Source organism: Suncus etruscus, chromosome 3 (assembly GCF_024139225.1).
Source record: "Suncus etruscus isolate mSunEtr1 chromosome 3, mSunEtr1.pri.cur, whole genome shotgun sequence".
In the NCBI taxonomy this organism is placed as follows: Eukaryota; Metazoa; Chordata; class Mammalia; order Eulipotyphla; family Soricidae; genus Suncus; species Suncus etruscus.
Genome location: NC_064850.1, coordinates 103,837,537 through 103,864,211, shown reverse-complemented (window position 1 = coordinate 103,864,211; position 26,675 = coordinate 103,837,537). Strand labels below are relative to the sequence as shown.

The window sequence follows — 26,675 nt, the reverse complement described above, 5'->3', positions numbered from 1 at the left end:
GTTGCATGTCTTCCACTTCCTCCAACCTCTGAGTAACAGCTTTCTTCTTTCTGCACTTGAAGCAGTGATACTAGAAGTATTAGAAATGGTACTAGTAATATTAGAAGTAATACTCTCTTCCTATAGTAGCAGTTCTGCATGTGAACTTTTTTTTCTAATATGGAGCATGACCTCTGCTCTTTTGGCGGGGTGTAGGTGGGTAGTTTGGTGTGATACCTGGGTATGGTCTGGAGCTGTTTCTGGCTGTCAGGGACCATAGGGTGTGAGGGATTAAGCTGAGGTCAGTTCCATGATACAATCACTTTAACGCCTGCATATTCTCTCTCCTTTCTCTTTCTCTCTCATCATGTTACATGTCCCAAGTGGGAGAGAAAGAAATACTCCTAACCAAGGACCCAGCAGAATAACTTTGTAATAGAAGAAAATTAAAAAAAAAAAAGAAAGAAAAGAAAAGAAAGGAAAGACTATTATTTCGCCACCTTTTATTTTATTTTTTTGTTTTTTGTTTTTGGGTCACATCCGGCAGCACTCGGGGGTTACTCCTGGCTCTATGCTCAGAAATCGCTCCTGGGATGCCGGGATTTGAACCACCGTCATTCTAGGTCTAAGGCAAACACGCTTTACTGCTGTGCTATTTCTCCAGCCCCATTTTGTCACCTTTTAAAATTAAGTTAATTTAAATCTGAAAACTTTGCCTCTTTTGACACTACTTTCTTGCATTTAGTCGGTGATGTTTATTTCCAAAGCTTGGTGCGTTGGCATAGTCAAAGAATGTGATGTTTTGGCATTGTTGGTTCTAGAGTTTAGGACTGAAGTTGGGTGCTTGTATTTTGGGTTAATATGCAGGAAGGATGAGTCTCAGTCACTAGACATTTAAAGTGACAGTTCATCACTGAGACAGCCTGTGTGTGTGTGTGTGTGTGTGTGTGTGTGTGTGTGTGTGTGTGTGTGTGTGTGTGTGAAAGAGGTGGGGTGGGGGAGAGACAGATACAGAGAGGGAAACAGAGAGAGACAGCATAAGCAACTGGTATCAGGCAGCTTAGTCCTAGGAGCTGCCTACTGGAGGAGGCTGATTTGTCTGTTCATAGTTTGGGGACATCTCTGTTGCTCCTTTGAAGTATATCCAAGACATTGCAGCACAAAGGCCAAGGGCACCAGATCCAGTTCTAATCTCCATAAACAAGTGCCTTTATCTCTCTCTGTCTCTTCTCATAAAAATGAGGGGTGATAAATAGTTCATAGTTGCTATGGGAATTAGATCACTTCTTACGAATACATTTGTTATTTATGTTGCAGATGAAAATACCATTGGGGCAGCCCTGGGAGATAGAGGGAGGGAAAGAGAGGAAATTTCAGGGAATGCTTACATGAGGAAAGGTGAAAATGGTATTTTCCAAGGGGAACAAGTGTTAACCGAGGAAAGCACTCTGATCTTGGGAAGCCCCATTATTAGTCACAGCAGTAAAAGCTGACACTGAGCCAAGTGAGCTGTGCTCTTGAGTGCTTGTCATGCCAAACCGTTCACCTTATGTTGTGGACGATATAGGTGTCTTGCCCTGGCACCCTGGATTGTGACAAGTGTAAGAAAGAGAACCCATATTTAATGGCTAAAGGGATAATAGGTGTGTGTTAATGAATCAACCAAAGAACTTTATGGGTTTTATAAATGGGTTTAATGTAACCAATCAATATTGGATGAGGAAAAATTCAGAGCATACCTAACTCACTTTGGGTCACACTATCCTTCCCAGGGAAAGAGCATTATTGCTCTTGTTATGGAACAGTATCTGATATCTGTGGTTAAGTGGCAAGGGGGACAGATATTGAGGAAATATGCTATAGCGTATTACTGCATTGTTCGCTCACAAACAATGCTAAGTAAGCAATGTGTACTGCATGAGATAAATGTATTCATCTTCAGGCACCTTACTTGAAATCCAGCTAATGTGTCCTGTATAGGGTAACAGGGCAGAGTCCCTCCTGGGGTTGTCAGTTCTGTATCAGAGGTGATCACATGCTGTAGAAAGGCTCCCATCCTCTCCTTCTCCACATAGTCCAGACTGACAGTTGACCAGAGTAGTGAGGAGTCCAAGTATGGGTATTGAGTCGAAAGCTTTGGAAAGCCAAGTATGAAAGATAGTTGTTTTACCATTCTTAGGGAAAAATTATGCAGCTTAAAACATTTGACAGGAGATACAATAGTAGTATTAGCAGTCAGCAGCAGCCATAGAAGGTAAGTATGTTTCAGTCAACAGGAAAATAGAAGTTGACTGGGAATATACTATAATGTGAGCGCATTTTTAATCCAGGCTCGTATGTAATGGAAAAGAGCCTCGAGTTATTTTAAAGACAGTTACTGAGAGCTTGCTAGGACAGAGGCCACTGCCAAAGCCTCTTCTGCTGGCTTCTCAGGATTCCTGGGACAAGAGCAGAGTGGAAGCAGTAGCTTCCCCCATAGGCCCTTCATCCTCTCATACACTAGTCTGGGTTCCTGAAGGGGAAGCACAGAAGAGAGTCATGAGCTCCAGGGCCAATCACTGAAAGCCTGGTCGAGGTTATGGAAGCCACTTAGTGGGTCAGAAGTACAATTGAATGGGAGATATCAGAAGCTACATACCTATTTTTGTCAAATGTTGACCTCAGGGCACAGAGGGTTGAGTAAGAATGTGGGATGTTCACATGAAGTGCGTCTCTCCCATGTATCCTGTGCAAGGGGTTCTCTAGGACTTTTGGCTCTGATGACCTCAAGGATTTGTTTGGTCATGAAACCAGAAAAGACTTTGTTCACGAAAAGTCCAGAGAAAAGCACCTTAACTAAGGTGCTCACAGGCTCTTCCTCCTTCCCTGTGTTTCCTGGCTTGTTTCCTTGACTGAACATAACTTTTTAACCCCTTTTTAGGATTTTTATTTGTATTTTTGGGTTTGGGATTCACACTTGGCAATGCTCAGGGCTTAATTCTTGACTCCATACACAGAAGCACTCCTGACTGTACTCAGGGGACCATATGGGATGCTGGAAATTGAACCTGGATTTGCTGTGTGCAAGACAAACACCTTATTCACTGTCCTATTGCTCCAGCATTCCCCCCTTTTACTCCCATCAAAGTACTTTGTATTTTTTATGAAACATATAACATTACATTTATCTTAACCACCTAAGCCTACTCTTTCTTTTCCTTTTTCCCACGTGTTTAATTATTAAAATGCTTTTCTCAAAAGCTAAAAAGGGAATATTGTTATTTTTGGTGCCAGATTTGGATATATGATGCCTATCTTTATTAACTTGAAATTGGGTTAAAGTCATGAATTTCACCCAATAAATTCCTAAAGTGACCTTGATATCCTGTCACAACAGGCAGATGTAATCACAGCGAAATAACCGTAATAACTTGCGGCCAAGAAACTTTTCTCAAGCAGAAATACTGGTCCTGGCATCAGTAATAACTCAGTTATTCTTTTGCATGTAGATAGTTTCTCAATCAATTGTTAAAGCCTAAAAGATAATGCCCTGTTAGTCCAGGCTCTAGTCTTATTCTAGAGCTGGTGTTTCTGGCCTGTCCTTACATGTTCTAAGGAGTAGAGATTGCCCTAAGGGAATACTGTAGACTAGGAACTTCCTGACAGCTCCCAGGGGAAGGGCGTTGTAATAGTTCTCAGAACCTTTTCCTCAGTCTTGACTCACCACTTTAATTATTCTTTTTTTTTCTTTTTCTTTTCTTTTCTTTTCTTTTCTTTTCTTTTTTTTTTTTTTTTTTGTCTTTGGGTCACACCCAGCATTGTTCAGGGGCTACTCCTGCTCTACACTCAAAAATTGCTTCTGGCCGGCTCCAGAGACCATATGGGATGCCAGGATTTCAACCACTATTCTTCTGCATGAAAGAAAAATGCCCTACTTCCATGCTATCTCTCTGGCCCCAATAATTATTCTTATCTATCTCTGTTGCTTCAGTGTCTCTTCACCTCCCTCTCCCTCCATTCCTAAGTAAGTTCTAACTTTCTGAGTTCTTTATTTTTAAAACTATTGTCATGTACCACCTCTCCTTTCTTGGGTGTTTTTGTAGGTCTTGACTTGTTGCTGCAACATTTTCTTCATTCCCTTAAGGGGACCTGAGGGCCACTCCCCATGATCCAGTTCTATGCGTAAGCTCCAGCGACCTGGTGCTGCTTGGGGAGTGGCTCACACCCTGTAATGTTGGGGAGACTCACAGTATCAGAGGTCAACTTTGCTCCCACAGTGCAGGATGCAGGATGTATACAAACCTTGCTGCTGCCACCACTATCACCACCACAACCAACATCCCACCCCACCTCGTCCCCACTCCTACAGTGTGCTCTCTTCAGCCCTAAATATGGTCATTTTAATAGTTTACCATTTGATAGACACTGTTGATGAAACGCTTCAGACTATGGGATAATTAACACATTTGTCCTTTTTTCACATTGAAACCAAAGGCCCATAGTGTGTTAGCCAGTTTCTTTTCTTTTCTTTCCTTCCTTCCTTCCTTCCTTCCTTCCTTCCTTCCTTCCTTCCTTCCTTCCTTCCTTCCTTCCTTCCTTCCTTCCTTCCTTCCTTCCTTCCTTCCTTCTTTTCTTTTCTTCCTTCCTTCCTTCTTTCCTTCCTTCCTTCCTTCCTTCCTTCTTCCTTCCTTCTTTTCTTTTCTTTCCTTCCTTCCTTCCTTCCTTCCTTCCTTCCTTCCTTCCTTCCTTCCTTCCTTCCTTCCTTCCTTCATTCCTTCCTTCCTTCCTTCCTTTCTACATTCATTCCTTCCTTCCTCCATCCCTCCTTCCTTCCTTCTTTCTTTTCTTTTCTTTTCTTTTCTTTTCTTTTGGTGTGGGGGGGATTTGGGGCCACACCCGGTGATGGTCAGGGGTTACTCCTGGCTTTGTGCTCAGAAATCACTCCTGGCCTGGGGGACCATATAGGATGCCAGGGGATCAAACCGCAGTCTGTCCTTGGTCAGCCACGTGCCAGGCAAATGCCCTACCACTGTGCCATCGTTTCCGGCCCTTTTAGCCAATTTCTAACATTCTTGTCAGGATGTATCTTTTTTTTTTTTTTTTTTTTTTGGTTTTTGGGTCACACCCGGCATTGCTCAGGGGTTACTCCTGGCTGTCTGCTCAGAAATAGCTCCTGGCAGGCACGGGGGACCATATGGGACACCGGGATTCGAACCAACCACCTTTGGTCCTGGATCAGCCGTTTGCAAGGCAAACGCCGCTGTGCTATCTCTCCGGGCCCGTCAGGATGTATCTTAAGGAACGTACATTTCTTTTCTCAGTAGAAATTTCATGTGAAGCCATATAAAGAAGATACTCAGATTCATCATTCATGTGGGTGCTTTTCTTTTTGTTCAGTGAGTCATTGCTTGTTGGTACGTGTATGTGTAGGGAGAATTGCCCTCAAGACTTGTTATTTCAGGATTCTTTTTGAAAAGTCTTAACGATTCTATGTTCCAAGTCACTGCATTTGACTTTGACTGGGTTTGGCATACAGAGTTCTGGCTTTAGTCTGTTCCACATTCAGGGAGGTGGACGCTGGCCAGGCCAGGGAACTCTATTGGGGAGCCTAAGGAGTGCAACACGAAGCAGTGTCCTTTCACCCTGGACCCCAGCATTTGTGGGCTATGGTGTGAAGCATTTCCAGATGGATTTTCTTCTTATAGAGGCAGGTCCAGAGCATAGTTATGGCAGGTGATTCCCTCTTTGTTCTTATAAGGCATGTGAAGAAGTAGCCTTGCATGGGGCCAGGTCCTCTGTTTCTCTCTTGCACCAGCCACACTCACATTGTCTGTGGTGCTCTTCCTTGGCAGGTGATCTTTATGGGGCCATTGGCTCTCCGGTGAGGCTGACACGCACTGTGGTGGTGGGCAAGCAGAAGGACCTGGTGCAGCGCATCCTCTACGTCCTGACCTACTTTCTCCGTTGTTCTGAGCTGCAAGAAAACCAGCTGACCTGGAGTGGGCCTCACAGCGATGGCGACCCTGTGCTGAATGGGAGCAAGATCACAACTGCCCTGGAGAGAGGTGAGGTAGAAGAGTCAGAGTATGTGGTAGTGACGGTCAGAAGCGAGCCTGCTCTCCTACCTCCCATCCTGCCCCACATCGAGGCCCTAGAGAGAAGGAGCCCTGGGCCTGACGGGTCGCCCAGGACCCCAGAAGGCACTGACACTAGAGATCTGTGCCCCAGGCCTGACCTAGAAGAAAACCACAGGCCAGAGCGAGATGCTGAGGCCTGCAGCCCAGGATTTCAAGGGCCAGAACTGGGCCACTCTTGGAAACATGGGGACGTGTTATGTGGAAATGGGGAGAGAACAGAAGATGTATGCCCGGGGTCCTCTGTGGAGTTCCCCAGCTCTGAATCCCCAGGGGCAGGACGGACTGTCCCCCTGCAGTCTGGGAGTGAGATTCTAATAGAAGGCCTGCCCAAGAAAGTCCCAGAGCGCTCAGCAGCCTGGCCTTGCCCAGATAGGCGTCCTCAGGAAATGCTGCCCTCGGAAAAGGTTACCTTTCAGATTGGAAGCTCCATCTCCCCAGAGTCAGACCTGGAAAGTCGCACCAAGAAGATGGAGGCACTGCTGCAGGCCTGGGAACAGGGACCTGCGTCCACCCATCCCGCGGCTGGGTGTGGGACCCTGGGCCAGCAGGAGTCTAGTTGCTCTGTCACATCCAGCATTAGAACACACCACGATTCTCTACAGGACACATCTGCTGATGGGGACCTTGGTGAACCTGAGAGGGCTTTTCCCAAGGACAGGGGCAGTAGAATTGAGGCTGATGCAGGTGCTGTGAAGCCACTCAGTAAGCCAGCCCTTAGGGAGCAAGTGGCAGGAGCAGGCCCCAGGGTCCTGGAGAGTAGAGGTTTGTATGAGCAGGAGGCAGGGGGACCCTCGGTGGGTGCTCTGAGAGGGTGTGCCCAACGGGATATACACATCCCCTGTGGGGACGCCACCAGGACAACTGGCTTCAGAGCTGTCAGAGACATTCCCCGGAATGAGAGTTCGGACAGCGCCCTGGGAGACAGTGACAACGATGAAGCCTCCACCATGCTCAACCGTAGACTCAGCAGTGACCATGCAGATGGGACTACAGAAGTGGAGCTGCCTTTGCCCAGGTAATGCTGGCTAGCCTGGAAGTGAAGCAGTGAGGGCAAACTGAGAAGCAGAGGGTCTGGGTTCCAAGTCTGTTTCCATGATCAAGTCAGGGGCTGCTAGCAGCTTTCTACACCGGTAATTTGCCACTCCCCAGAGTGTCATTAAGCCTAGTTTAGAGGTATCCATCCAACTAAAGGATGAAGGCCTCTCTGTTCAAAAAGACAAGTAGGTGCCTTTGCAGTCCCTGTGTTTTTTGGGGATCTTGATTTTCTGCCATTTCCAGTGTGAATGGTGCCTATCCAGCATCAGCCCCATCTTCAGCAGTGGTGACTTATGCTGCCATGCAACTTCTCTCTAGCCAGTTGGACCATGGGGTTGGTGGAAACAAACAATCTTGTTTAGTAGCCATCAGGTCAATGACTTGTTTGGGTGATGATAGAGAGCAGTAATTTGAGATCTCAGCTCTTCCCACTGGCCTGGCCACCACCCTCTGAAGCTGCATGGAGTCCCAAAGGCCACAAGTTTGGCACAATCTGTATCTTTCTTCCTCCTTAAGACATGGCCTGTCTACTGGATGCTGGAGAGGACACACAAGAACAAGCTTGTTACCCTCCATGAGAATATTTTCCCCTTCGCTGTGTTTCTCTTCTCTCCCTGCAATTGTTCCTATACCCATGGCTCCTTTGCCAGATGATTGCTGAAATAGACCACCCAGAATCTTATTTTCTTAATTCTAATAATTGGAGAATTTTATCCCAGTTTTATATTAATTCTGAATAACTGGATGATTTTGTCCCAGTTTGTCTGCAGGAGAGGTAAACATTTGTCATCTGGCATGCTAAAATATTAATGCTGTTTTAGGTCTCAGAGCATCAGCAACCCAAATGTGAGAAACTTCGGCCGCTCTCTGCTGGCTGGGTACTGCCCCTCCTACATGCCTGACTTGGTGCTTCACGGGACCAGCAGCGACGAGAAGCTGAGGCAATGCTTGGTGGCTGATCTGCTCCACACTGTGCACGTAAGTGATCCCAGTTGGGGCCCTTCTGGCTACTGAGGAAGTGCCAGTCTGCAGAGTTTGGCCTTTGACAGCATGGTGACAGGCATTTCTGCTGAGGAGCATGAGGAAGGGATTGTTGATAGGGAGGCATGGGGAGGGACTGGATCCAACAAGGTCCACTGGGACACCCGTGGATTAGCAAGTGCTGGAAGCCAGGACTGCACCTGGCAGGGCAGGCAGCAGTCGCCCAGGGCTGGAAAAGGTGGACATGGAAGGGCGCACTCTGGCTGAAGGGCAGGGGTAGGTTGAGGGCCTCCCCAATCCCTCTCCTCATCTATGCTCTCATACTTCATATTGGCTGAGCGCAGCTGGAAGCCAGACAGCAAGGTCACAGCTAATGTAGTTAACAGGCCAGTGGCCCACAGGGGTCAACCTCCTGGTGCCCCAATAGTGCAGAGAATGGATGGGGGCAGGTGGGGGCCACACAGAGGGCCTGGGCATGCGGCACCGCACAGATGGTGCGACAGTTCCATGCTGTCACGGGAGGACTGCAGAGATGTTACATATGGTTCACTTTTTAGCCTTCCCTTGCTTGTTCCAAAAAGTGATTTAGGAAACTGATTTGTCATGAGGTTCACTTTGATGGCCTGTGTGAGGACTCCTGAAGAAAGATTTAACAAGTCTTACTGGAAAATTGCCTTGAGGCCGCCCCCAAGTGCTTCCCTGCTATCTGCGTTTGACAGCAACTGAGCAGTTAAGGAAACAGTGTCAATCTCATGAGCCTGTTTTTAATTGAGCTGCTAGGGGCAAGTGAACAACAACAACAAAAAAGAAAATAGATGGTTTGCCTTGGAAAATCGCACATCTTGTGCAGTAGGGAAAGTCTTCTTGACTTTCTGTCTCGCTGCTTATCTCCTCACTCAATGAGTATTTTTAAGGAGGTGGAACAGAAGGCTGTGATGTTGTCTTTGGCCTTGAGCATCCTCTTTGTCAAGACTAAACATTTATACCATGCAGGCTAAACAGTCAGTGGAGGGTGTTTGTGTGAAATGGGAAGAAAGGCTCAGTAGTGTGACAAATGTCTTCGGAAGCTCCCTTCCAGGGGGAGAGAGCAGAGATGAGGAGCAGGGCTTTTCCCCAGCATTCCGGGTTTCACCCTGCTGTGTGGGGAATACCACTGCTCACCAGGATGGTCTGGGAATGAACCTGGGAGGCTGCTTTTGCTGTTAGAAGGATGCCCTCGCAGTGTGTTTGCAGACTTCTGAACTCAGACTGTGTGTTGTGAACACACTGTGCTTGTTTTTCACGGTCCCTACAGCAGTGACCTTAGCCCTAAGAACAATGGCCTCCTTGTCTGAACTATCTTCAGTCCTGCATGTGCCTCAGATTTTCAAGACAGCTGCACACTTAGCCGATATATAGAGTTAAGAATTAAGGAATTAAGAGACCCTCATTTCCTTCTTTGGTTGCACCTCAGGTTTTATACAGATAAGCATAACTCAGGCAACATTTTTCTTCCTCACCTGCTGTCAGTCTGATTTCTTTTTTTAATTCATCGTCTTAATTTGGGGGAATACTTATGCCAAGTCCTACTCCTGGCTCTTTGCTCAGGGATCACTCTTGTTGGGCTCTGGGGACTGTACAGGATCTTGGAATTGAACCAGGGTCTGCTGCATGCAAAGCAAGTGCCTTACATACTTCTATGGGCTCGGAGCTCTTGTTTCTAAGAACATGGTGCTGCTCACTAGATTCATGAAAATTCACTGCTGTGAAGCCCAGTGTTATGCAGCTAACAAGTGGTAGTAGGTCATCTCTCTTACCAGCCAGCCTACTATCCCCAAGTACCCTCCTCTCCCTTGGCTCTGTGTGGAAACGTGGTCTGATTACCTATTTTAATCTGCAAACATGCTCATGATATTTTAAAGAAAGTAACTAATAGGTTGTAATTTTTATATATTTGGTTTTTCACAGTCACCAATTTTTTTTAAATATTATTGATTGATTGATTGGTTTCTGGGCCACACCCAGTGGTTCTTAGGGGCTACTCCTGGCTCTGCACTCAGAAATCACCCCTGGCAGGCTGGGGACCCTAGGGGATGTCAGTAATTAAACCGGGTCCCTCCCAGGTTGGCTGTATGCAAGGCAAATGTCCTACCTCTGTGCTATCTCCAGCCCCGAAAATTTCTATTATTTAAAAAAAAAACCACAATCCTTCTCTTTATACTTGTAAAGAGTTCCTCATACATCATTTAACCTTCCTTTCTAAGTGTTTACTGACTGTAACTCCACCTTTCCTTGCATCCTCCAATCTTCCCAATAGATTCAAAGTTATTAAGCATAATAACCTACATCATGTCAAAATGTGGGTACATCCAAAGTGCAGCCATGCATAGGTGTTAATGTGGAATTAGGAAAGGCTCATAAGAGTATCTTCAGAAGTTTAATACACTCAAAATGTATCCAATTAGCATTATGGATTTCTAATTTCAATTGACACATTCATCATCATGAATTTTGCTTTTGAAGTTCTATTTAAACTGCCTCTCAGCCTGCTACTCTGGTCTGTGGCACTATGTAATCAAAAAATTTTAAAGTCTTACTTTCAGTTGCCATGTACAAATGTTTGTTGAAAAATAAATTAGAAGGTTTTTTTTTTATAAAAAAAAAACACATTGAATTTAGTGTTCCAGAAATAAATTTTTGCGTATATTGCCAGAGAAAAAAGCAAAAATCCAAGAGCCACAGCTAGACCTGAAATAGTAGTTTGTTGAGGAAGAAAAGATGGAGACCAATTATCCTAACTTGCTTTTGAAATACTATTTCTTCGTGTTTGTTCATTTTCAGTGTTCATGGAGAGTCTTCTTTGGGCTTTGATAATTCTAATTGTTTTTAGAGAAGGGCTTTTAATAACTGCTTTAAAGCAACTGATTTAAATTATTGATCTATTTTCTAGTCAATAAAGTATGGTTGTTTTGTAAAATCTGTCTTATGTAAATGTGATTCTTATAGCCCTGGTAACATTTATGGAGTTTATCTTCTCATAGAGTTATTGTATTCTAGAGCTTCCAACACAAGGAATCTCTTTGAGGGGGATAGGGAGTTGGATTTACTTTGTGTGTGTGTGTGTTGGGATTTCTTTTTTTTTTTTTTTTTTTTTTTGGTTTTTGGGCCACACCTGGCGTTGCTCAGGGTTACTCCTGGCTGTCTGCTCAGAAATAGCTCCTGGCAGGCACGGGGGACCATATGGGACACCGGGATTCGAACCAACCACCTTTGGTCCTGGATCGGCTGCTTGCCAGGCAAACACCGCTGTGCTATCTCTCCGGGCCCGTGTTGGGATTTCTTATCTCAGACTCTTAAGGAAAATTGCTATATTAAATTTATCATTTATTTTCATTTTATTATTGCCTTACACATGTCAGTTAAGATATCCATGGCCTTTAAATATTTAAACACGTGTTCTTATTTATTCTATCTACTACCTCTTCTCTGTCATTTAAGCTATTTCTCTGTTTTCTTAATATACAGATTATACAACTGCCTTAAATGAAGCTAAAGTAATATTTAGTTCCACTTTGTTTCAGTCACATCTAAATATTCATTCTTTCCTGTTTTCCTTTTGACTTTAAATGGTAAAAGAAAGTAGGGATGGGGCCAGAGAGATAGCATGGAGATTAAGGTGTTTGCCTTTCATGCAGAAGGTCATCGGTTCGAATCCCAGCGTCCCATATGGTCCCCGGTGCCTGCCAGGAGCAATTTCTGAGCATGGAGCCAGGAGTAACCCCTTAGCACTTCCGGGTCTGACCCAAAAACCACAAAAAAAAAAAAAAAAAAGAAGAAGAAGAAGGGATATGATTTTTCCTGTTTCTTCTCTTCTGTGGGTTTGTTGCTTGTGGATTTTGACCAGGATGATAAAACTGTGGGGGGGGGGGGAGACTTGGGGATGATGGTAATTAAAGCTGGTGGAGGAGAACTGATAATATTGGTGGCTTGAATTTAAGCTTTCACGTTACCTACTCATTTGTTAATAGACTAAAGTGAAACAATTGGCATCACTAAGCCTCAGGGAAAAAGTTGTATTTAGAAGAACCGATGGAATCTGATCCAGTGGTTAACGGTTCATACAAACTTGAATTTTAATCATGGCTCATCCATAGCTTTGTGGCCTTGGGCAAGTTTCTTTAATTCTCTAAGCACTAATTTCCTCTGTGAAATGTGCAGTACTTCTTCTCTAAGTCTGATTTTAAAACTCTGTGATGACAAATAATTCAGAGCCAGTTTTAACACAGTGTTTGGCATGTCATTAAATGCCCAATAATATTAAAATACTGTGTGTAAGACTGAGTGATAGCTGGTAAGGCATTTGCCTTGCATGTATCTGACCCAAGCTCAATCCCTGGCATCCCATATGGTCCACCAAGCACCATCAGTAATGAACCCCAAGTACAGAACCTGGCATAAACCCTGAGTAGCCCCAGATATGACCCCTAAACAAAAACAAATAAATAAAATTGTATGCAGAAGTGCTTTGGAAACACCCATTGGAGATGAGGACAGAAGAGTTTCCCCAAACATTTCAGAGCAGCAAAAGTGAGTGACTATTTGGCTTATTAGATGACAGGAAACAGGCAAGATCTTAAATGTCAAGGAGGGTCATCAAGACTGAAATTAATTTTTCATTTTAGCAATGTATGTTTTTTTTAAACTAATGTTCTAGGCCTTTAGGCAGTTTACAGATTAATCTATAAAAAGAAAAAACAAAAAACAAAACAAACAAAAAAAAAAAACGAAGTTAGCAGTTGGCTGGAACAGCCTCTGTCATTTAATTTTAAGAGTAGCAACAGATTGACTCCAGAAATATCACGCGGAAATCAGTAGCACAGATAAGGAGCTTTGCTAAAAGCTTGGCTGTGATATATGTTCATGAATACCTAATTAAGCCAGGCAGTGTAATCAACCGGGAAGGCTACGAAAGAACAGCAAGTCACATCAAATGGTAACTCATTACTTAGTAATGCAGACAGCATTTAGTACCTCAAGTCAGCACCCTTAAAACCAATGGTGTTGCAAAGGAAACATTTGGAAAGGGCAGATATCCTGCTTGAATATATTTTTTGCCATTTTTATTTCCTTGTGTTTGGGTACTATGGTACTGTGACCACACACACAGAGACACACACACAAACGTGTGTGTGTCTCTGTGTGTGTGCATGTTTGAGGGCCGGTGTACCCAGTAGTGCTGAGGTTTTTGGCTCATTGCTCAAGAGTCAACCCTGGCTTTGTTTGCAAGGCAATCCCCTTACCTCTTATGCTTCTTCAGCCATCTGACACACATGTTCTTATGAACAGACATTTGTTCACACACAAGTGTACATGCTGGGTTTTGATACACACGTGTATTTCTTATTGGGAATTGTTTAAAAAAGGAATTGTTTTATTTCTTGAAAACTACTAACTAGTAGTTAGTAACTAGCTACTAAGTAGCCTGACATCTCCATGATCCTGTCCTCTTGCCCTGTATGCCCTCACCCTCCACCTGGCACAGTACTACACAAGTGGTGCTTTCTGCAACACAGATATGGTCCATCATTTAATATTAGAGCTGAAGAGTAGAAATGCTCTTGTTTCTTTAGCGTGTTATTACCCCCAATTTGCTGCTCTTCGGGGATGTGCCTTTGCTCACACCTGTATTTATTCCCTTTGCCTATGGCACAGAGTTTGAGCAAACATCTTGTTGAAGACCCAGTTCAACTGTTCCTTCTTGTTGGAGACCATTCCAAGTGCCTCCAGCTAGAATCATCTTGCCCCGGCAGACTCCCATCCCACTGTTCTCTCCAGCATCTCCTCCTACGCAGCCTGCAGGCACCTGGGAACCAAGTGGGGACTTTCCTGGGGCTTGGCAGTGAATAAATCCCCAGAGAACGGGATAGAGGCATGTGCATTCATTTCCGCACTAAGACTGATGATTATTTGTCTCTGTATCCTGAAGTAGAAAGAGCAGATGGTCCCCCTCCCCCCAAGTAAAGGGGAAGAGTAATGTGTTTATCCCAGTGTTCATGATGCTGTTCGTTTTTTTTTTTTTCTTTTATAACCCAGAGAACAAAAAATCTTACTGTAGATTTCACACTTGTCTTGCATGTTGTAAGCATCAGGTACATCACATTTTGATTTTTCAACTATTTTCTTTTTTTTTTTTTTTTTTTTTTTTTTTTTTTTTTTTTTTTTGGTTTTTGGGCCACACCCGTTTGACGCTCAGGGGTTACTCCTGGCTATGTGCTCAGAAATCGCCCCTGGCTTGGGGGGACCATATGGGACGCCGGGGGATCGAACCGCGGTCCGTTCCTTGGCTAGCGCTTGCAAGGCAGACACCTTACCTCCAGCGCCACCTACCCGGCCCCTTTTCAACTATTTTCACCCTTTGCAAAATGTTTGACACTCTACCACGCTCTGCAGAGTAATTAAATAAATAAATACAGCCTCCAGCTTGCCCCCACAGTGGTTTATTTTATTTTATTTTTTGAGTCAGACAGACCCTCATATGACTGTATTCGATGTTTTTGCCTGTGAACACCTTTTCGTCCTTTTCTTTGTTTGACTAGAGGCCACTCCCAGCAGTGCTCAAAGCTCAAAGCTTATTCCTGACTCTACATTCCTGGCAAGGTTCAGGGGTCAATATGGGGTCCCAAGAATTGAATCTGGATTGGTGGTTTTCCTCCGCTTCTTTTCCTCATTTTTAAGTCATATCTTTTAGCAGCAAGTGATTGGCCTGCAGAGAAACTATTCCCAGTGTTGTATCCCATGTCTGGTCTGGATTCAGGAGTCAGACCAGAGGACTTGGGGTTCACAGTCCCAGCTCAGGTACCCAGGTCTGACATTTTCTTGGTAATCCCACCTCACCAGACCCTCAGGTTCCTCTGCTTCCTTGATATTTTTGCACTTCTAGGAGGCCCCATCTTGGCATAGCTGCCAGGGTCCTTTCACAGTGTGCATGGTGCAAACTGCATTTCTCCTCTTCTTCACTGGAGTGTTATGCTGAAGCCTGTGTCCTCAAGGAAACATTCCTAAAACATTCTTAAAACTTACAGAGTTGTGATAGGATCATGTTGCTGTTACCCACCCCCTTTGGGGTGGGAGAGCAGGAGCTTACCTTTCCTTCTCATGGCTCCACAGAGGTTTGTCTACAGGAGACAACATGTAATATGATGTTTCCACCTCTTCCCTTTTGTAGAATGAAGCAATAGCACAGTAGTAGGGCGTTTGCCTTGCACATAGATTTCTTTTCTTGATGAGTTTGGAATCTTGGTGGTGGTGGCTTTCCAGGTGGCTGGCTGCTGTTTTTGATCAGTGGTGCAGCTGGAAGGCTGGAGATGACTTTTGCAGAGAAGGAGGAAAGTGAAACCCAGGACATTTCTTTAACTGCTGGAAAATACCTTCTGAATGCCTGTTATATTCTTGGAGCTGTATTAGCAGCTGTGTTCAGATATTGGGTGGAGAGATGGATCTAAAAGACATGATGCTAAGTTCAATAGATCTTGTGAGAAAGACAAATACTATTTGACCTCACCCATTCGTAGACTCAAACCCTCAAATTACTCCATAAAACTCTTAGAGAAAAGCATTGTGGCTACCAGGTGAAGAGAGGTGATCGGAAGAAATAGTTGAATGTACCAACTTGCAATTGCAAATAAGCACAAGGGATGTAACAGAACGAGGAGTAAGTGATGCTTCTGGGTAATAGGAACAGAAGTTAAGAGCCATGCTGAGGTTCTAATCGCAGAAAGAACTTGCTTTCCTTCTCCTCTTTTCTTTTGTTCTAGCTATATGAAAGAATGGATATTGGCTGAAGTAATAATTTCATCGTCTCTATAGAGCAGGCCTTCATGCTCTATATATGTGCAATCTCTCTCTCCATATATACACATATCTCCCGTGTGTGTGTGTGTGTGTGTGTGTGTGTGTGTGCTTTATTTTTTTTTATTTTCTCACTGAAACTGGGGGAAATATAGTTCTGCACTCAGGGATTTTTTTTTTTTATTTTAGGCTCATATCCATTGATGCTCAGGGTTTACTCCTGGCTCTGCACTCAGGAATCACTTCTTGTAGGCTCAAAGAACCATATAGAGTGCTAGGAATTGAACCCGGGTGGCTGTGTGCAAGGCAAGTGCCCTGCCTCTTGTACTGTCGCTCAGGCCTCTGGGGAAAATACTGCTGTTATTGGGTTTTTTCAGTCACATTTGGCCATGCTCAGGGGTTACTCCTGGTTTTATGCTCAGAAATCACTCTGGCAGGCTCAGGGGACCATATGGAATATTGAAGTTACAACCTGGGTCCATCCTGTGTGTCCGTCCTGGGTCGGCTGTGTGCAAGGCAAATGCCCTACTACTGTGCTATTGCTCCAGTCTAAAAAAAGGAAGACGTGGAAACATCGTATTACATGTTGTCTCCTGTAGACACACCTCTGTGGAGCTATGAGAAGGAAAGGTAAGCCCCTGCTCTCCCAACCCAGCCCCATAGTCATTCTGCATCTGTGTGGAAAGCAGTGAATATCTTTTTGTGCCAGAAACAAGCAGACATCAGCACTGGAAATGCAGTGTAGCTGGTGAAGCAGTCCCCCTTCTCCAATTCCCATCCCAGTGTATCTCCTATGAACTGGATGCTGTTTCTGCACAGTAGAGACACTAATTCCCAAGTAGGGTAAATTATCAATAAACCACACTCAGGACAATGAAAGGCAAATTGAAGAAGGCACCCTCTTCTCCAGGGAGAAGACATGGGACCAGTTCTCAAAGAGATAGGAAAGACCAACAAATAAGCAATAAATAAGTCTGGCAGAGACTGTTAAGGTGGAAGGACTTCCTGTAGGATGATGGCTATATGAGGGAGCTAGGAGGAACAGCAAAGGGAAGCGGGAGGAGAGGGCAGCATCCTCCCTCTGGAGGGGGGCATTGAAGAGTCTTCAGGCTTCTTAATTGACTTCTCTTTGTTGTTGTTTTTTTTGTTTTGTTTTAGGGCCACATCCATTTGATGCTCAAATGGGCGTGGCCCTAGTGCTCCCTACCTTACCTCTAGCGCCACCTTGCCAGCCCCCTTAATCGACTTCTTTTTTTTTTTTTTTTTTTTTTTTTTGGTTTTTCAGGCCACATCCAGTTTGATGCTCAGGGGTTACTCCTGGCTAAGCGCTCAGAAATTGCCCCTGGCTTGGGGGGACCTTATGGGATGCTGGGGGATCTAACCGAAGTCACGATCTTTCCTTGGCTAGCACTTGCAAGGTAGACACCTTACCTCTAGCGCCACCTCGCCAGCCCCAATTGACTTCTTAACTCAAGACTTAGCTTTACTGCAGGAGAGGTTCTGTCTGGTTGGTTTTTTGTTTTTGTTTTTGTTTTTTTCTTTTTTTCTTTTTTTCTTTGTTTTGGGGCCACATCTGGTGGCACTCAGGGGTAACTCCTGGTTCTGCACTCAGAAGTCACTCCTGACAGACTCAGGGGACAATATGGAATGCCAGGCATTAAACCTATCTGCATGCAAGGCATGCCCTACTGCTATGTCTGACTCTGCTTTAACTTGCTGTCAGAAAATCTGGATGGTCAGCATTTGAGTTTTCCAGGACAATATTTGGCATAGCGGGTGATAGTTGGGCGTCTTTTCTGAGAATGGTTGTGAGATGAGAGTTTTTACTTTGGGTATATGACCTGCAGGCACTCACCCCAAAATTGGGCAGGGTTGGCCATAAGGCTCTCTTAAGCTGCTTCCTTTGTGCACAAGAATTTTCTCTCTGTGGAGGCAGAAGAGTAAACCCAGCAGGCCTGCTGAGAAGGTGAACTTCACAGCGTGAAGCATCCAATTCTCTTTGTGTGGCTAATGAAGGGTCTTACTTAAAAGCTATGTGAGGGCTGACATTAAGCTTTAACACTTAGTGAGAAATCCTGGTGAGAGACAGCATTCTGTCATGAAGTTTAGCTTCATTGAAGTGATAAAACTTACCAGACACCCTGAATAGCAAATGGACTAATTAGCAAATTGACACTCAAAGCCAAAGAATGAACAATTTTTTTCCCATCCAGAATATTTCAGAGATGAAAGGAGGGGCTTCCAGTCACCTGAGCCTTTAGTCACTGTCCCTTTGTGTGGGGAAGAAGTGCCCAGATAGTTACCTCTGCACTATTTCCATGTAGGCTCCTTGGTTTAAGGGTACATGGTTTCATCACCACTGATGCTCTCTATGCTTCATGTGTGGGTAGCACATCTTTGAAGACAGTGGAGAGAAATGGGTATTCAGCTGTCAATTAACACTGGAGAGAATCTGCAGAAATTTCCCACTGCTCCTTAAAATAGTTACTGCTCCATCTGTGCTGTGAGATGCCAGCAATGAGGTGATGGGAACCTACCAAGGTTGGCTTCTCCTGCCTCTGTTCTGTTGAGACATTTACTGACCCTTCGCCTAGTTTCCCAGGAATTTCCATCATGACAAGGTCCTAGAATTTAAAAGTAGAAGGCTTGGCAGATGTAGTGAGTCCATACCAAAACAGTTGAATGAACACTGACATTCTATTTCTGACATGCCAAGATTCTGTATGTTTTGTCCTCAGTGTTCTTCTCTGGAGAGCAGGAAAAAAAAATGGTAGGTGGGTAGACTAATAAGTACTTATCAGAAGTACATATGTACAAATAGAATTTTCTTGCCCTTTAGTTAAAAATAGATAATCATGTGAACTGTTAGTCATTGTAATGTTGTAGGGGCAAGGAAATATATTAGTAATTGTGCAGATGACTTAATAAGAACTGGATTGAATCCAAAAATGAAGAAACCTGAGTAGAGAATTGTTCAATAGCCAGCATGAATTAGATATTTCAGCGCATACCTAACATTTTGTTATGCGCATGTCAGAGACCACAGAAGAAAAATAAAATGTAATTTCTCTCGAACTTCTTATGCAACTACACAGACATGCACTTGAGAACAGGTTAACATGGCAACAGATCAAATGCGTAATAGGCCAGTAAAGGCTCTAAGAAGTCCGAGCTAGAAGGGTGGATGAAGGAAACCTTGTAGTGGGCTAAGGAGTGGCCCAGGCTGAATCCTTAAAGGTTGGAGCATTTAAGATTGCAAAGCAGGGCAGGAAGAAATCAAGCTCACATTGTTTGCAGATGACATGATACTATATTTAGAAAATCCTAAAGACTACCAAAAAGCTTCTAGAAACAATAGGTTAATATAGCAAAGTTGCAGGCTACAAAATTAACATGCAAAAATCAATGGCTTTTTATACAATAATAATGATAAAGAAGAAATGGACATTTAAAAAAAACATTTATGGGCCCAGAGAGATAGCACAGCGGCGTTTGCCTTGCAAGCAGCAGATCCAGGACCAAAGGTGGTTGGTTCTAATCCCGGTGTCCCATATGGTCCCCCCCCCCCCCCCCGCCTGCCAGGAGCTATTTCTGAGCAGACAGCCAGGAACAACCCCTGAGCATCACCGGATGTGGCCCCAAAAAAAAAAACAAACAAACAAAAAAACCATTTATATTGTATCACACAAACTCAAATACCTTGAGTGAACTTAACCTAAGAAGTGAAGGACCTATACAAAGAAAACTACTAAACCCTGCTTCAAGAAATAAGAGGACACATGAAAATAAAGACACATACCCTGCTCATGGATTGGCGGGATTAGCATCATTAAAATGGCAATACTCCCCAAAACATTATACAGATTTAATGCAATCCCTCTAAGAATACCCATGAAATTCTTCAAAGAAGTGGAACAAACACTCCTAAAATTGATTTGGAACAATAAACACCCGTGAATAGCTAGAGCAATTCTTTTAAAAGAAATATTTGAGACATCACTTTTCCCCAACTTTAAATTGTATTACAAAGCTATAGTCATTAAAATAGCATGGTACTGGAATAAATACAGACCCTCAGATCAGTGGAATAGACTTGAATATTCAGAGAATGTACCCCAATCAATTAATCTTTGATAAAGGGACAATAAATGCAAAATGAAGCAAGGAAAGCCTCTTTAACAAGTGGTGTTGGGACAACTGGTCAACCACCTGCAAAAAAGTGAACTCAGATCTCCATCTATCACCATGCACAAAGGTCAAATCCAAATGGATTAAAGACCTTGATATCAGACCTGAAACTATAAGGTATATAGAACAACATTTAGGTATGACACTCCATGACACTGAGACTAAAGGCATCAACAAGGAGGAAACAGCACTCTCCAAACAAGTGGAAGCAGAGATAAACAGATGGGACTATATTAAGCTAAGAAGCTTCTGCACTGCAAAGGAAATAGTGCCTAGAATACAAAACCCACCCACAGAATGGGAGAAACTATTCATTCAATACCCATCAGATAAGGGGTTAATATCAAAGATATACAAGGTACTGACAGAACTTAAGAAGAAAAAAAATCTAACCTCATCAAAAAATGGGGAGAAGAAATGAACAGACACTTTATCAAAGAAGAATAGCCAAAAGGCACATGAAAAAATGCTTCACATTGCATCAGGAAGATGCAAATCAAAACAACAATGAGGTACCATCTCACACCACAGAGATGGGCACATATCACAAAGAACAAGAACAATTGGTGCTGAAGGGATGTGGAGAGAAAGGAAGTCTCATTCACTGCTGGTGGGAATGCTGTCTAGTCCAGCCTTTTTGGAAAACAATATGGAGATTCCTCAAAAAACTGGAAATTGGGCTTCCATATGATCCAGTTATACCACTCCTAGGGATATGCCCTAGAAATACAAAAATACAATTCAAAAATCTCTTCCTCACATCTATATTCATTGCAGCACTATTTACAATAGCCAGATTCTGGAAACAACCAATATGCCCTTCAACAGATGAATGGCTAAAGAAAATGTGGTACATATACACAGTGGAATATTATGCAGCTGTCAGAAGAGATAAAGTCATGAAATTTTTCTGTACAAGGATGTACATGGAATCTATTATGCTTAGTGAAATAAGTCAAAGGGAGAGAGATAGACACAGAATAGTATCATTCATCTATGGGTTTTAGGAAAAATGAAAGACATTTTTGTAATAATTCTCTGAGACAATAGAGATGAGGGCTAGAAGGTCCAGCATACGATATGAAGCTCACCATAAAGAGTGGTGAGTGCAGTTAGAGAAATACCTACATTGACAACTATCATAACAATATGAATGAATGAGGGAAGTAGAAAGTCTGTCTCAAATACAGGCCAGGGGGGGTTAGGAGGAGGGAGATTTGGGGCATTGGTGATGGGAACATCAGCAATGCACTAGTGAAGATTGGTATTCTTTATATGACTGAAACCCAACTACAATCATGTTTGTAATCAAAGTGTTTAAATAAAGATATATAAAAATTTCAAAAAAAAAGAAAAGAAGGCCTTAACTATTTCATCTCTCTAAACATAATAAGTGAATAAACATTCCTTCCTTTATTATTATTAAAAAAATAAGATTGCAAAGCAGAGGTTCTGAGCAGGGTTTGGTGGAAAGGCAAGAGACCCTTTCCTGAGGTAGGCAGGCTGTGTCTTATAAGACACACCAGGGGTCAGATCTGTATAAATGACAGTGGACCTAGAATATGAGCTCTAATCAGGGAAAGAGGAAAAGGCTGAACCAAAGTGTTGGTGTGATGTGTGCTAATCAACTTTTGAATTTATGAGGCCAGTGATCTTTTACTTTAAAAGTTGGACATTTTATTTTATTTTTTGGGGGGGCCACACCCGTTTGCTGCTCAGGGGTTACTCCTGGCTAAGCGCTCAGAAATTGCCCCTGGCTTGAGGGGACCAAATGGGACGCTGGGGGATTGAACCGCGATCCTTCCTTAGCTAGCGCTTGCAAGGCAGACACCTTACATCTAGTGCCACCTCACCGGCCCCAAAAGTCGGACATTTTAAATGAAGGTCATCAGAACCAGCAATGCCCACCATCTGTCTATCCACTGTCTGAAGGTTGCTGGGATTTAGGTTTGAGATAAGGGTGGACATCTTTGAAACTGAGAGAGGTTGGTGTACAAGAACTTGCCTAATGTTTGAATTCTTAATAAACCTGAATTACTAAACTGCATGATTGGCACATATTTTACACAGAAAGTCTCTGTGAGTTAAATCTTAGAGAAACTCTGCAGATTAAGTGAAACATGTTTTACAGATGTAGAAATTGAGGAGCAGACACATGAGTCGCTAAGTTTGCACAGCTAATAAGTGGCTGCATTTAAGGCAGACTCCATCTGCTTTTAGCGCCAATGTTGCTTGCTCATAGTCCTTTGTTGCAATCTCAGAACCACAGCTCCACTAAGGATACAAACCTTGGATGCATTTCTTGTTCCTGGAGGTGTAAATTAAGTACAAGTCATATCTGTGGGAGTCTATGCAGCCTGGTTTTAACATCCAGCTCTCTCTGGTGTAGAATCTTGAATTGTGCCAAACATGTAAGATTCCCAGGAAACAGACCTTTAGTAGGTCATGAACTTATCAAATTGATAAGTGATATTCTTTTTTTTTTTTTTTTGGTTTTTGAGCCACACCCAGTGGTGCTCAGGGGTTACTCCTGACTGTCTGCTCAGAAATAGCTCCTGGTAGGCACGGGGGACCATATGGGACACCGGGATTTGAACCAACCACCTTTGGTCCTGGATCAGCTGCTTGCAAGGCAAACACCGTTGTGCTATCTCTCCGGGCCTGATAAGTGATACTCTTGATGGTATTCTTTCATCAAGATGTAATAGCCAAAGAATACTGAGGAACCTTTAAAGTTATAAGACAAACAATCTCATGTATTATTAAGAATCTCATGTATGCGTTAAGAAATGTTCTCTGGGGAGGCCTGAGCACAGAAAATGTTTGCCTTGCATGAGGTTGACCCAGGTTCAATCCCTAGCATCCCATAAGGTCCCGTGCCTGCCAGGAGTGGTTCTCTAGGACCAGACAGATCACACAGGATAAGGCAAGGCACTCAGCCCTGCCACAACTGTCCCTGAACAGCACTGTTAAGGTGTGCTGCCTCCTGCCCTCAAAGAGAAATCTGCACTGGACAGTAGTTTGGACAAATCATACATACATAAATGATTCTAACTTCTCATAGAGTAGAGCAAGGCAGAAACTGCTAGCACAGGCTGCTTCTTGGTCCTCTGATGAAAACTGCCCGTACATCTCTCTCTGGTTCTCCAGTGTTGCTTCACCTCTGTCTCTCAGTTGTTTTGAGTTGTCTAACGAAATTTCTTGGGACATCTTGGAAGCAGCAACCTGGAAGAGATGGTGGGAAGATGTGGGGCCTGGGGAATTGTGTTCTGTGGTGCTCCCTGTATTAAAAGCAGGTGCTTCAGGGTGCTGGGTATGAGCAAGAGGCGCAGTACACTAGCACTTTGCATTTCTCCAAATCTACAATTTTCTGTTGCACACAAAGTGGAGACTATATTGCAGGCACATTCTGAGAGGAGAACTCGACCAACTCTACAGATGAGAAACTTACTTTGAAGTCGTTTCCCCTCAGCTCAAGAGAGAGAAGGAACAATGATAAATAGCAGCATCTGTTCAGTTCTAAAATTTTCAGACAAGCATTTAAAGTGAAAATGACAGTTTTAATATTTCAGATTTTTATTCAGAATTTTCACAGCAAGAGGGTATGTGTAGCGGCAACAGTAACATTTGGGAGAAACTTAAGACTAAATATATGGTGTGGTTTATCTTTTACTAATGATATTTTGTCGAAACTTTAAAAGCCTTTGAAAATGTTTAGCTTGGGGGTGAAGGATCCTTCTATGAGCTGAGTACATGGTCTTCCCAGAACCCCAGAGCAACCCCCCAGTCTCAGTCCTGAGCTCTCTATCTCTCCTCTCTTTCTTCTCTCTCTCTCTCTCTCTCCTCCCTCCCTCCCTCTCTCTCTCTCTTCTCTCTCTCCTCCCTCCCTACCTCTCTCTCTCTTTCTCTCTCTCTCTCTCCTCTCTCTTTCCCTCTCTCTCCCTCCCTCCTCCCTTTCTATGAGTGTGTGTGTGTTTCCTAAGAGGAATTTCATGTTGAATACCAAGGACTAGGGTGTGGGTGTGGGTGTGTGTTTCTATGACAAATGCAAACATGGCTTTTGGGATCCTCGAGTTCTTTAAATTCTAAAAGCTCAGAGATTGGCTGATAAAACAAATCATAATATGTTTAATCTGCTCTCTTCAGGGAGGGAGGTTGTGTTTGCTTTGAGAGAAATCTGCAAATCACGGAGAGTTAAAAAGCCTTAGGAAAAATGGAGACCAGATCTGGGACTGTATAAAGCACCCCAGTAGCCCTTGAACTGTAACCAATTATTTGCTGATTGTATTTTTATCCTACCCCCTTTATGCATTTCCTTTCTCTTTCTCCTCCTTTCTCTACTCTTTCCCTCTCTCTTTCAGCTCTCTACCTGTCTCTCTCTGTAAAGCTATTTACATTTCCTTTGTGTCCTCTTTAAAAAATGTTTATTCAATAAATTATTAGCCAACAGTTATTGAGTGATTTGTTAGTGGCCATTGGATGCTCTTCTGAACATTTTCAGGGATTTTGGTTTGAGTTTTTGGTATTTGAGTCTCTTAAAATGTCATTCTTGGGGCCAGAGAGATATCATAGAGGTAAGGCATTTGCCTTGCATGCAGAAGGACGGCAATTAGAATCAAGGCATCCCATATGGTCCCCTGTGCCTGCCAGGGGCGATTTCTGAGTGCAGAGCCAACAGTAACCCCTGAGCGCTGCCAGGTGTGACCCCCCCCCCAAAAAAAAAAAGTTGTTCTTGGAGATTTTTTTTAAAAGTATCATTTGGTGAGAAAATTGGTTTATCCTTGGGGCTAGAGTACAATGAGTAGGGTGATTGTCTTGCACACAGCTGATTAGTTCCTATTGGATCCCGTATTAGATTCCCACTGCCACACATGGTCAGTCTTTTGAGTCTAGGTCAGCTGTGTTTAGAGGAATACCTGTGAGCATTGCTTGAAAGGACCTCTGAGTAATGCCAGAAACAAATACATAAAAGGAAAATAGGTTTGTTCCTGAGGGGTCCTTTGAGTGGTGAATGAAGGATTTGCATCCGAAACTTCAGATACTTATGAAATCATCATTATAACTGTTTTCAGGAGCTTAGGGTTCCCCCATGTTCTCTGGCCAGGCCTCAAGCTAGTTCCCCACTAGTTTTGAGGATTCTGTTCTTGGTCTCTGCCTGGCTCTTTCTACTTCTGGCTCTCAGTCCATACTGGCCTCTCTGATTCTTCCTGACCAACCCACCCCTGTTCCCAGGCCTTTTTGCTGATGCTTTGTAGAGTGTCATGGGCTTGTGTTTACCTCTCAGGCTCATAGCCTTGTCTCCCATCACTTCAGCTTTTCTATGGTCTGTCTCTGACCCCATGCCCTCTGTGGGTGAGAGCTCGCTGTCTCCCTCTATCCACAGGGAAGTTGTCTTGCTGAAGCCTCACACCCCCTTGACACCTCGTCATTTCTTTGTCTGTTTTGATTGGTGGTTTTTTGTTTGTTTGTTTTGTTTTATTTTTTGTTCTTTGGGCCACACCTGATAGTGCCCTGCAGTCAGAAATTATTCCTGAGAGGCTCAAGGGATCATATGGGATGCTGGGGATTGAACTGGGTTGGCTATGTGCAAGGCAAATGCCTTATCTGCTGTGCTCTTGCCCAGGCCCACAGGATGAGATTTTTTTAAAGGATCAATTGAACTAACTAGATTTCCTGGCCACCTCCAAACCCCTTCCCCCCGCACTTTTACCTTTTTACCATGCCAGCACTGTCATTGAGCATATTTTCATCTGTTCCTGGAGCTTAAAATAACATAATCCTGTGTGCTCTTGGGGAATGCGGGATGTTGCTCATGAGCTCTGTCATTGCAGCTTAACCTATTTCATCATAATTTAGCAGCTTTTCCTAGTTGGTTGTAATTTCTGAGTAGTAACATATTTCAGATGCTGGTTTCTGTGCTAGGGGTGAATGCTGGGAGAAGCGATTTTGTCCCAAAGGATGGGCCATGAGGGTCTTGTCTGTCTATACCAGCCCTCGGGTATTTGTCTTGAATTTTCTTCCAGTTTCCATTTTTGTGGAGGGACAGTCAACTTGATCAAGCTTCCTGGGTTTTATTTTCTCCCAGATAGGAGTTTTCCCCTTGGAAAAAATGTTCCTACAAAGTTTTCACACACCTTATCTATCCTTCCATTGCCTCTGTGAGGAACAATGCCAAGCAGTGTGTCAACCCTTTATCCACCAGGCAGTGTTTTTGAGTGTCAGGCTTCTGTCTGCCGCCTTCCTGAGTTGTCTTATTTTTTTCAAACTCTTGGACAGCCATTGCTCCGTGACAAGATAGTGTGTCTGAGCTTTTCCATTGCAGACAGCAAAAACCCATTCTGCTGGTAGGCAGGAGGTGCTTGCAGGGGGTAAGGATATTATTATGAATCTGTCAAGTTGGCACTTAAGACAGAAGACTGGAAACAGTAAAGACAGGCAGCACTACAGATGCAGGGACCAAGGACTTCCTGCAGGTATTGGTATTCTCCAAGGCCACCACCACCATTTTCAGCCTCTTATTCTGTTGCTCCTGGGGAAATCCCAGGAAAG

The 26,675-nt window shown here is 43.6% G+C and overlaps 1 protein-coding gene across 2 annotated transcripts in view; it reads left to right on the top strand.

The window, feature by feature from the left end:
- The window catches only part of FNIP2 (folliculin interacting protein 2), a 144,692-nt gene that overhangs the window by 109,805 nt on the left and 8,212 nt on the right, over positions 1-26,675 (top strand). For both annotated transcript variants that reach the window (XM_049770227.1, XM_049770226.1), the window contains 2 exons: positions 5,811-7,110; positions 7,952-8,108. In XM_049770227.1, coding sequence (XP_049626184.1) covers positions 5,811-7,110; positions 7,952-8,108 — 1,457 coding nt within the window. The remainder of the gene's footprint in view (positions 1-5,810; positions 7,111-7,951; positions 8,109-26,675) is intronic.